Source organism: Trichosurus vulpecula, chromosome 2 (genome assembly GCF_011100635.1).
Source record: "Trichosurus vulpecula isolate mTriVul1 chromosome 2, mTriVul1.pri, whole genome shotgun sequence".
NCBI classification, from domain to species: domain Eukaryota; kingdom Metazoa; phylum Chordata; class Mammalia; order Diprotodontia; family Phalangeridae; genus Trichosurus; species Trichosurus vulpecula.
Window position 1 is genome coordinate 41,521,313 of NC_050574.1, and position 10,676 is coordinate 41,531,988.

Genomic DNA, 10,676 nt, shown 5'->3' on the forward strand with positions numbered 1-10,676 from the left:
GAAGGACCCTTCCCAGCCCTGCTTGGTGTACCCCCACCAGGTCAGAGCATCTCAGAGTTGCAATGTCCTTCCCAATGGGACCATCCTATTTCACAGCCCATTCTTTCCGGCACTGAGGTGTCAGATCACTGCTCAAGTCACAGAAGATTCTTGGGACTATCTCCTTGCACCAGATTGGGCTCTTCTTTGATGGTGTAGGATGATGGGTGGGGTCAAAAGACAGGATCGAAGGCTACGATTTCTTAGCTTCAAAGAGAAGGAATAACATTAAGGAGTAAATTAAGAGGCCCACCATTTCTTTGGCTCAGAGATGCCTCTTTGTGGGAGGTGGCAAGACCACATTTCTCAGGAATTGCCTTAAGTCAAGGCTTTACTTAAAATGCTGGCTCTGTAGGGGGAATTAAAGCCCTAGGAAATTTGGAATTATAACCAGAACTGGCTCCAGGTGTAGGAAGCAGCACGGAGGGAAAGGAGAGGCTGCCAGTTGAGAAGGGTCATTTCTGATCCTACAGGGATCCAGTCTCTCCAATGCATAAAGTGGAGTCTCTGAGTGACCGTACTGAGAGGCAAGGTTCCCTAGGATCAGACTCATGTAAGTCCTAAGCACGTCCTTCATGCTTCCTTCCTGACTCTGACTCTGATGTGGGCAGGCCACACAGGGACATGATGCAGGGGTGTGACATGAGATTTTTGGGGAGGAGGCCACGGTCAACACTGGAAACCTGACAATAGACTGCCTGCTCACCCAGGTTTGTCTGGGGCCCTGTGGGGACCTCTAGTGGCCAACCTCCACCCTGCTTTTCAGTATACCAACCACCTCCCTTTGTGACCACAGAGAGCAGGGCAAGCCCGATGAAATGATGCCCCCCTCAGCCACATCCCAAAGAAAACACCCATATGTGTCCAATTCAGTCTTTATTGGCTGCCTTGGCCCAGGGCTGGGAACTGCTCTGTGAGGGCAGGGGACAAATGGGAATAGCAGGGACCCTGGGATGAGGAGGACTTAACTGCGATGAGAGAAAAATCCAGTTACTGAACTAACACCAAAGACGGGAGAGGAGAGGACACAGTATGTACAGCGGACAGGGTGGCCTCCTGCCCAAACTGGTCACAGCCAGGCCTGGTGGGGACAATGACATTGTATCTGAGCTTGAGGGGAACAGGGACTCCCCCCACCCTGGAGTCAGCCGCTGATCTGCACCCCATCGCCTTCTGCCAGTGGGTAGATCTCAATGGTTTCTACCAGGGGCAGACCTTCAACTGCCGTCTCCACCACTGTGAGGGTGGCTGCTGCCTCAGCCGCTGCCTCGGCCAGCTGCTGGCGCACAGCTGCCTGGTGTTGCTGCTGGTGGGTCTTGCGGTGTTTCCAGAGGTTGGAGAAAGAGCGATAGCTCTTGCCACAGTCAGGGCAGGCATAGGGCCTCTCTCCGGTGTGGATGCGGCGGTGCTCTGCGAGGCGCATGGCGATGGTGAAGGCCTTACCGCACACCTCACAGGCGAAGGGCCGCTCCCCGGTATGGAGGCGTCGGTGGTCTTTGAGGTGGGTGCTCTGGCGGAAGGCCTTGCCACAGTCTGGGCACGGGTAAGGCCTCTCCCCTGTGTGGATGCGCCGATGCACCTGCAATGATGTCTCTGTGCTGAAGAGCTTCTTACACTCACTACATTCCAGCCCCCGTCGCCGGGCAGGGGCTGGAGGGGCTGTGGCAGGTGAGACAGCAGGCAAGGAGGCAGGGGGCGGCGGGCGTGTGGCCCGAGGGGGTCGGGGTGTGGCTGCCTCCTTGGCTAGGACCTCCCCTGGACCAGCTGCTGCATGGGCAGCTTCATGGGCCTGGAGCCGGGCAGCAGAACCCACTTTCTTGCCACAGGTGGCGCACTCAAAACGTCGGGGGGCCTGGGCCTGGGCTGCAGCACAGCGGTGCTCACACAGGCGCAGTGACGAGGGGAAGGCTGCGCCACAGGCTGTGCAGCGGTGAGGCTGGCGCCCTGCGTGGGCCACCAGCTGGTGTACCTCGAGCAGGCGGCGCAGGAGGAAGGAGCGTGGGCAGTCGCGGCACTTGTATGGGTACTCGCCTGTGTGGTGGTAGCGGTGCATGAGCAGGCGGTAGGGGCGGTGGAAGCGCACGCCACACTCCTGACAGCGGTAAGGGAAGTGCTGGGCATGCACAAGGCGATGCTGGCGCAGTGTGGAGCTCTGCGTGAAGGCCTTGCCGCAGTCACCGCAGCGGTAGGGGCGCTCTCCAGTGTGAGTGAGCCGGTGCCGTGCCAGGTTGGCAGGTGAGTTGAAGGGCTTGGCGCAGTCGGGGCAGGGAAAGGGCCGCTCACCCGTGTGGGTGCGCAGGTGGTTACGCACATGAGACTTCTTCTTGAACATTTTGCCACAGACGCCGCACTTATGCCGCCGTTCCAGCCGGTGCACAAAGCGCTGGTGGCGGGCAAGCTGAAGGGCCTTGCTGAACTCACGGCTGCAGAGGAGGCAGCGGTGGGAGCCCGACGATGCAGGGAGGCTAGTGGGAGAGGTCACAGCCCCCGAGGCTCCTCCTGCCTCAGTGGGAGCAGGCTCAGGATCCTCAGAGGGTGCCGCAGGGGCAGGGGCGGGGATGGGGACACCCCCTGCACCATGTGTGCGCCGGTGATAAAGGAACTTGGTGAGGTTGACAAAGGTCTTGCCGCAGGGGCACGAGTGCAGTGGGTTGGGGGTGTGGGTGCGGCGGTGCGCCAGAAGGAGGGCCTCTGTGCCAAAGGCCAGGCCACAGTCCACACACAGGAAGTGGGATTCACCACTATGCTCACCCAGGTGCTGGTCCAGGCTGGGTGGGCTGGGGAAGGCGCGGCTACAGAGAGGGCACTTGAAGAGCCCCTCGCGGTGGCTGCGCAAATGCTGCTGCAGCTGATGTGGGGACAGGAAGAGCTGGTCACAGGTGGGGCAGAAGAGCTCTGGGGAGGCCACCCCAGGGGAATCCCCGCTAGCGCGTCGCAGCAGCCGCCGGCTGCCCCTGCGCTCCCGCCCGCTCCCACTGCCTGCACCCTCACCACCATTACGAAGCTCGTAGCTGTGGTCAGAGGTCGGGGGCAGGTCAGGGGCCCCAGCAGTCTCAGGGCCAGGGGCCAACGGACCAAAGTGAGTGGCCTGGTGCTCCAGGAAGTCACCGGGCAAGTGGAAGAGCTGGGAGCACTCAGAACACTTATAAAGAAGCAGCTCGACCTCGGCCACCACCTCCCCAGCCCCTGCCGGGCCAGCAGCCTCCCCGGCCTCCTCTGACTTGCGATAGGAGTGCTCCAGGGCCACCTGGGCTTGGCCTAGCTGGGGCCCAACAGCCGGGGGTGGGGAAGGCTGGGGAGGGGAAGCTGCTGCAGCTGCAACAGCTGCCACGGCCCGGAGGTGTGTCTGGCGATGGCTCAACCACAGCTCTTGCCTCGCAAAGAGCGCCTTGCAGTCCACACACTCATAGTGAATGGTGCTGGCAGAGATGGCGGGGGGTGGCTTGGCTGGGGGCGTCTCGGGGGGGGCCGGCTCCTGGGTGCTCAGCAGCTTGAGATGCATCTCCTGGTGCTCAAGCAGCTGACCTGGGGATAAGAGGAGCTGCCCACATTCCAGGCACTGGTACTGGCTCTCCTGCACCAAAGTCTGGTAGAGGCCAGAGCCACTGGGAGCTTCTGCAGCCACAGAGACCCCAGGATCGGCCACACCCACCACCTCAAAGTGCTGCTGAGGGAGATGCGAGTTCTGATGCAGGAGCACATCCTCCAAGGAGCCAAAGAGCTGGTTACACTCAGAGCAGACATAGCGATGCTCAATGTAGAGGACCGTTTCCTCAGACTCTTCTGTCATGGTGGCTGGGCCCTGGGGGAGAGGAAGGGGAAGGGGAGAGAAAGAGACAAAACAATCCCCAATAGGGAAAAAAGAAGCGTCAGGAGGAGGGTTGGGTTAGGGTTCCCTCCAGAGGCGGCCAGTGAAGAGGGTCATCCCACCTGTGCACAGATGAAAGGAGAGCTCCTTCTTGGCCAAACCCCGGCTTATGCAGGAAGCCCCACCCAACCTCACCCAGCTTTGGTTCCCCCATCCCAATCCCTTCTGGCTGCTCTGCTCCCTCCCCTCTCTAGGACTCCAGGCCTTTCACTAATTCCACTAGCCTAACCCTCTGCTCCCGTATCTGATCCTCCAGTTCCATCTCCAACTTTTCCTTCACGTGTCCATTCCCCTTCTGCCACACTCCCCCATCACTCTGGCCAGCCGGGCACTCCTGATTCCCTGTCTTTCAGCGCCAAGGCCTCCAGATCCCTTTCTCTCTACGCCATCCCCCAACCTCTTTCCCACAGTCTGGGTCCCCTACCTTTACATTCCAGTCTCCCCTCCATCAACCCCACTTTCATGCCTACTATTTTCAAGTCACTGAGCTTTGCCAGGGAGTGGGGGTGGGGTGGGGGGCCACGGCAGGCAGTATAACTGAAAAATGACCAAATTCCTGTCCTCAATAAGTTTCTATTCTGACAAAGCCTGAGGGGAGATGAGGAAGGATTTTCAGAGAGAAGGCAGCAGCTGAATGGGCCTGAAGCAGGAGTGGAGGTGAGGTGAGCACACTGGTGGCAGGGGGACATGTTGACTTCAAGAAAGTGGCCCTTTAACTTGTCTAGGACATGGGACCTGAGGGCAGGGTTGTGAAAGAAGACTGGAAAGACTGCAGAGTGCCTTAAATGGCAGAAAATGGAGAACCCCCAGAAAATGGGGAGCCACCCAAGGTTTCTGAGTTTCAGAGCTGGACCTGAGGATCAGGGAGGCAATTTATCACCTGTGAGCATAATGGAATGGAAAGGGGAAGGAAATGAGTGATAGCCAGCCTTCTCACAGTGCTTTAGGTCTGCACAGCACTTTTACAAATGAGATCCTCACCAACCTATGAGGCTGGTGAGTGGTGATATGGAAGGGATAACCAGAGCCCACATCTCCGTCACTGTGCCTTCACCTCAGCTGTTCTCCAGGCCTAGAATTCTCTGCCCCCTCAGCCTCCTAGTATCCTATTTCTGCAGGAGGCCTTTCCTGATCCCCTCCTTTTCCAACTCCCTCCACCAGCTGCTAATACCTTCCCCTCTCTTGGTGCTTTTCACCAACTCTAGAACTTTATGTAACTGGTTATTTATACTGTCTCCCCAATTAGAATGTAAATTCCTTGAGGTCAAGGATTTTTCACCTTTCCTTGCTTAGCACAGGTAGCTGAAACAGTAGGTGCTTAATTCACGTCTGTTTATTGACTGTCTCTGCATTAGTGTAAACTCTGTATTTCTCTGTGTATGTCAACCTTTGATGGCCATGCCCTAAGAGCCCAGAGGCTGGGTTCTGCCAGCTGCTGGCCTTTGGAGGTTTGCTGACAAGAGGGAATAGGGTCCCCACAGTTAACATCTGCACACACTAACAGAAGCAGGCTCACCATATACAAGTGGCTTCCCAGGCTAGAATTGAAGCTCTTTAAAGGCAGAGAAGGTTAGTTACATCTCCATCTTTGTATGCCCAGCACCGAGCACATATAGTACAACTGAATTAATGGCTGCTTAATGAATGCTTATTGAATTGAGATTAATTAGTAATTATGGGTATTCCTATTTATATCAGTAATATGGTTATTTATCCATATAGCATTTATCTTTTCTCCTTCCCCCTCAAACAACAATCCACGTGAGTAGAAAGGAGGTGCCCACTGGGAACCAAAGTGGAACTGGACAATTGGGCAATTCTTTCTTTCTTTCCTTCTCTTCTCTTGGTCCACGTAGGGCATCACACCCTTACCTGCCCAAAGGGAATGTAAATTTTAATCTACAAAAGCGTATTTTTTCCCATCTTAAAGACCAGCCTTAAGCCCAAATCACTCATTTTCATTGACTGAACAATATCCCATGACAAGCCCCACTTGGTCATTGTCTGGGCCCTGACTGGCTCAGAATGAAAGTAAATAGCAATAGTTTCTGTTTTGGCCAGAAACCCTGAGGGTCTTCCCCTCCCAGATCCATTTTTTTTTTGGACTAGGTAAAGAGATTACTCTCTGCCTCATTTCTTATTAAGCCTTAATTTGCGGAATAGGCTTTGCCACAGTCAAACTGAGACCTGTTAAAGACCTTAGCTTGAAAATGCTAAGGTTCCCCACTGCATCCAGGGCTATCTATATCTCACCACTGGACCCAGATGGCTCCGGAGGAGGAAGAGGGGCTGGTAACTTTGCACAGCTCTCCCTCACTTAAATCCAATTCACCTGCACGTCATGGCATCACCTCCCCGATGTCATGATCCTCTTTGAGAATGAAGGACAAATAACGAACAGTAGGGCGATTATCTCCATTTTATAGATGAGGAAACTGGGGCTGGAAGGGGGTAATTAAGTGTCTGTGGTGGGATCTGAACTCAGATCTTCCTGACTCCAAGTCCCTGGGGCTCCCTCAAGGCAGAAACAGGGAGGTCAGCTGGCAGGCTTTTAGAACATTCCAAACAAGAGGCAATGAAACTTGAATGAGGGAGACTGAGGGAACAAGGGATGGGGCTTGACACAGATGGGACTGCAGTCTCAGACGCGGGTGACTCGGACAGTGGTGGTGCTGCCAGGAGAAAGAAGGCAGTCAGAAATGGGGCAAGGCAGGAGCGTGGGCCGAATGTGAGTGGGCTCCGCAGGCCGATATGGAGACCCGGGGAGGGGTGAGATCACCAAAAGAGTGTTGGGCACCCCAGAGAAGTGAGGAGGACGAAACGTTGCCAGAGACTAAGGGGAGTCAGCCAAGTAAGCAGACCAGAACAGAGGCCGGGATGAAGAGAGCATCCAGAAAGACAAGTGGTCCAGTATGTCCAATGGTATGAAACCAAACCAAACCAAGCCAAGCCCCCGAAACACCGAGGAGAACAAGGTCTGAGAAAAGGCCATTAGGCTGAGCTGAGAAGAGGCCCAGGCACCTTCAGGAGCATGGCAGGGTTAGAAGCTCCACCACAAAGGGCGAAGGAGAGAGTGAGAGGGAGGAGTGGAGGCAAGGAACATATACTGCTCATCTTAGCAATCTGGCAAGGAATGAGAAGGGACAGAGGACCACAGCTGGAGCTGCATGGATTTTAAAGGAAGTGTAAGACTGGTGCTCCGCCTGAAGTGCTGAAGATCTGAGTTCAAATCAGGCTTTAGACACTTATTAGCTGTGTGACCCTGGGCAAGGCACTTAAACCCATTTGCTTCAGTTTCCTCTACGGTAAAATGCAGATAGTAATAATGACAGCACCCACCTGGGCACTGCTGTGAAGATCAAATGGGATATTTGTTGAGGGCTTAGCACAGTGCCCAGTACATAGCAGATGCTACATAGATGCCTATTGGCCTCAGGGAAGGTGCCACTGATAGAGTATGTCTGACGATGAAAAAGCTCTGTGTGTGTGTGTGCGCGCGCGCGCGCGGGCAGGCAGGAGGATCACTGGCACAACAGCGGGGTTAACCTCGACAAGCAGAAAGGGAACCCCCTTCCTGTGATAACGAGCAAAGAAGAATTGGAGAGCGAACCAGAGTTAACCAAGCCTGAAATGGGGCGACAGTGAGAATTCTGTATGAGAAATGAGGGATCTCATGTCCTGTGGCTTTAGAGTATAGTCACGGGGTAATGATCATGAAGAAAAGGGGTTGTGGGGGGGACGGAACACTGAGCTTGGAGTCTGGAAGATTCATTTCCCTGAGTTCACATCTGACCCCAGATACTTCCTAGCTGTGTGGCCCTGGGCAAGTCACTTCACCTGTTTGCCTCAGTTTCCTCCTCTGTAAAATGAGCTGGAGAAGGAAATGGCAAACCCCTCCAGGATCTTTGCCAAGAAAACCCCAAAAGAGGTCAGGGAGAGCAGGGCAGGCCTGAAAAGGTCAGCACAGCGGAAGTGGATCATGGAACAGGAATCAATCCACAGGTACGCGTTAAGTCTCTCTCTCGGGAATGGAGCTTAAGGTCAGGCCAAAGTGCAGAAATCTCTGCCCTCAAGGAGCTTACTTAATGGAGAGGGGAGCCTGGGGCTGGGGGGAGGGACAAAGACGACCGTGGGATCAGACACTTCAGGGAGTCCTAAGGCTAGCAGGTCACACTTTTGGGGGTGGGGGGCAAGTGAGGTTTCAAGCAGGCCCCCCCCACCCCCGCAGAGCGCAGGGAGGAGATAACATGGCTAAATCGCCTAGCCTGGTACACAGCAGGTGCTTAATCAATGCTCATGCCCTCACCCCACCCCCTTCCTTCAAGGGCTCAGCTCCCTGTGGCCTCCGACCCTGGACCTAGGTAGGACCCGCCGGGCTCTTCCAGGCTGACAGGGATGGGGGGAAGGGGGCATGGCCCAGCCCCTGCTTCAGGACGCCCCCTCCAAGAGTCCCCCCACCCCACCCCCAGCCACGCGACTGCGCCCCCGCACAGTATATTTGAGGGGAGGGGGGGCGACCGTTGCTCCCTCCCCCGAGGATACGGCGCGCGCACGCGCGGTCTGCAGAGTCTCGTGGCCGCCTCCCGGCCGGCGCGCGGCACTCTCTGCGCAGGCGGGGTGGTGCGTGGCGCGCGGCGCGGGGGGTGGGGGGGGGGAGGGGAAGGGCCCTAGCCCAGGGCGCCTCGCGCCCTACACTTACCGGGCCCGCGCACGCGTCCTGCCCGTCCTCCGCCTCCCTCGGGCCCGCGGGTTCACTGCCTTGCTCCGTCCTCGGGCCGGAGCAGGCCGCGTCGACCGTCCGCCCACGCGACCCTGCGCAGCGATCTCGCTCTAGATCTCCTTCTCCGTTTCAGCTTCTCTCTCTCGGCCTCCCTCTCTTCTTTCTCTCTCTCTCTCTCTCTCTCTCTCTCTCTCTCTCTCTCTCTCCCTCTCTCTCCCTCTCACCCTTCGCTCTCAGCCTCGCTCTCGCCGCCAGTCGCCCTCAGCAACGCCCCGCCCCTCTCCGCCGCTCCGGCGGCCCCCTCCCCACCTCGGCGGTGCGTCCGGCGGGCGGGCGGCCGGGCGGACAGACCAATCGGCTGCCCGCGAGGCCGGGGTCGAGTCCAATGATGGCTCGCGGAGCGGAGGTGCCCGCCCTCCTTTTCGGCTCCTCTGCTGAAAGCCACCAATCCGCACGCGATGTTTCTCCATCGGCCCGCCCCGGCGCTCGCGCCGTCGCCCCGCCCCTCCCTTGGCCTCGCGGAGAGCCACGCCCCCCACGTTCAGTGCGGGTTGGGGCGGAGAGCAAGTTAGGAGTGACGTCAGCTGAAGTAGGAATGAGGCTGCGGGCGCCATCTTGTGGGGCATGGGGATGGAGAGAAGGAGAGGAGGGGGAGGGAAGAGAGGTGGTTTGATAAAAGAGCGATCATCCTCAAAATATAGTAACCCCGTCTTGTAAGGCCCTTGGAGGTTTGCAAAGTGCCCTCCTAGCAACAGCCCAGCGAGAGGGATTGGGGGAGAGGGAGCACAAGGATGCTTCTCTCCATTTTACACAAGAAGCGACTGAGGCTCAGAGAGGAAGTTACCCAATGTGGCAAAATCAGAGGCCGGGCTCGAACCCAGTCCCTTAGGGTGCCAGGTCCAGCGCCATACTGCCTCAGAATAATATTCATTGCTAAAAATAAATTGGCAATAGTTGGTATCCATATAGCTTTTTGCAAGCTTTAGCTCAGTTCAATACTTCATTACGCATTCTTAAGCTCTTGCTATGGCCAGGCACTGTGCTGGGCTCTGGGGATACAAAGATGATAGCAGTTCCTGTCCTCAAGAAGCTCACATTCTGTTTCGTAAAAGGGATTGTACACGTGGCTCTGAAGCATCAATCGACCAAAAAATGTATCCAGTGCTCCCTAGGTTCCAGTCCTCTGGGAATGCAAAGACAAAAAGGCCCTGCCTTCGAGGAGCCTGCCTTCCACTCGAGGAAGTGACAAATACCCAGGAATGAAGGCAGGCCGGCAGGAAGATGTATTCCTTAAGTGCTTATTAGGCCGGGACCCAATAGAAAGAGCCCGCTTTGTAAGGGGGAGACAGCTCGAGGAGAAGCAAGTTGCTTGGAAGGGGGCCGTGGTCCTTAGGGTGCAGCAGTAAAGCCCATAGCGATACATATTTGTTTCTGAGTTGAAACCACTTGACAGTGCCAAGGACTTTGATGCTCAGAACTTTCTTTCCTGGGTCTTCTGCATCTGGGATAAACCAGAAACGGAAGGGGAATCTGAGAGACAAAAAGAGGAGGAGACAGGTCAAGAGAAAGAGTGGAACTCAGGGAACCAGAGAGAGGGTGACAAAGCAAAACAGAGCAGAAAGATTGAGGGATGGAGGTAAGGGTAGGCTGAGAGGCAGAAAGAAGGAAAACCGAAGGGGGAGGGAGTGATGGACAGAGAAAGGGGCACCCCGAGAGACAGAGTTAGGGGAGGTTAAAGGATAGAAAGATGGAAGACTAAAGGGAAAAGAGGGGAGGGCACTGAAGGATAGAGGAGGAGGGATAGGAGGGGACAGAAAAGCAGAGAGAATCAAGGCTGAGGAGCAGAGAGGGTAACCTTACCTATACCTTAGAGACCATCTAGTCCAAGCCCCTCATTTACAGATGAAGAAAAGGAAGTTGAGGGGGCCTTGCCCTCGGTCACATAGCAAATTAATGGCAAAACAGAATAGAATCCTTAGCTCTCCTTCCAAGGCTCAGTTCAGGGGCCACCTCTGAAAAAATGTTCCCTGAGCCTCCCTGTTTGAGTAT

General features: G+C 56.0%; 1 protein-coding gene across 1 annotated transcript; it reads right to left on the reverse strand.

Moving 5' to 3' along the window:
* Positions 1 to 325: 325 nt before the first annotated feature.
* Positions 326 to 8,945, reverse strand: ZNF574 (zinc finger protein 574). The gene is made up of 2 exons (XM_036742875.1): positions 8,607 to 8,945; positions 326 to 3,841 (listed from the first exon to the last, which is right to left on the reverse strand). Exon 2 carries the CDS (start codon positions 3,827 to 3,829, stop codon positions 1,184 to 1,186), a length of 2,646 nt encoding a protein of 881 aa, XP_036598770.1. The 5' UTR covers positions 3,830 to 3,841; positions 8,607 to 8,945; the 3' UTR covers positions 326 to 1,183.
* Between the last annotated feature and the right edge of the window lie 1,731 nt (positions 8,946 to 10,676).

Excerpts from the sequence above, each read along its gene's own strand:
- ZNF574 (XM_036742875.1), bottom strand. The coding sequence starts at position 3,829 with ATGACAGAAGAGTCTGAGGAAACGGTCCTCTACATTGAGCATCGCTAT.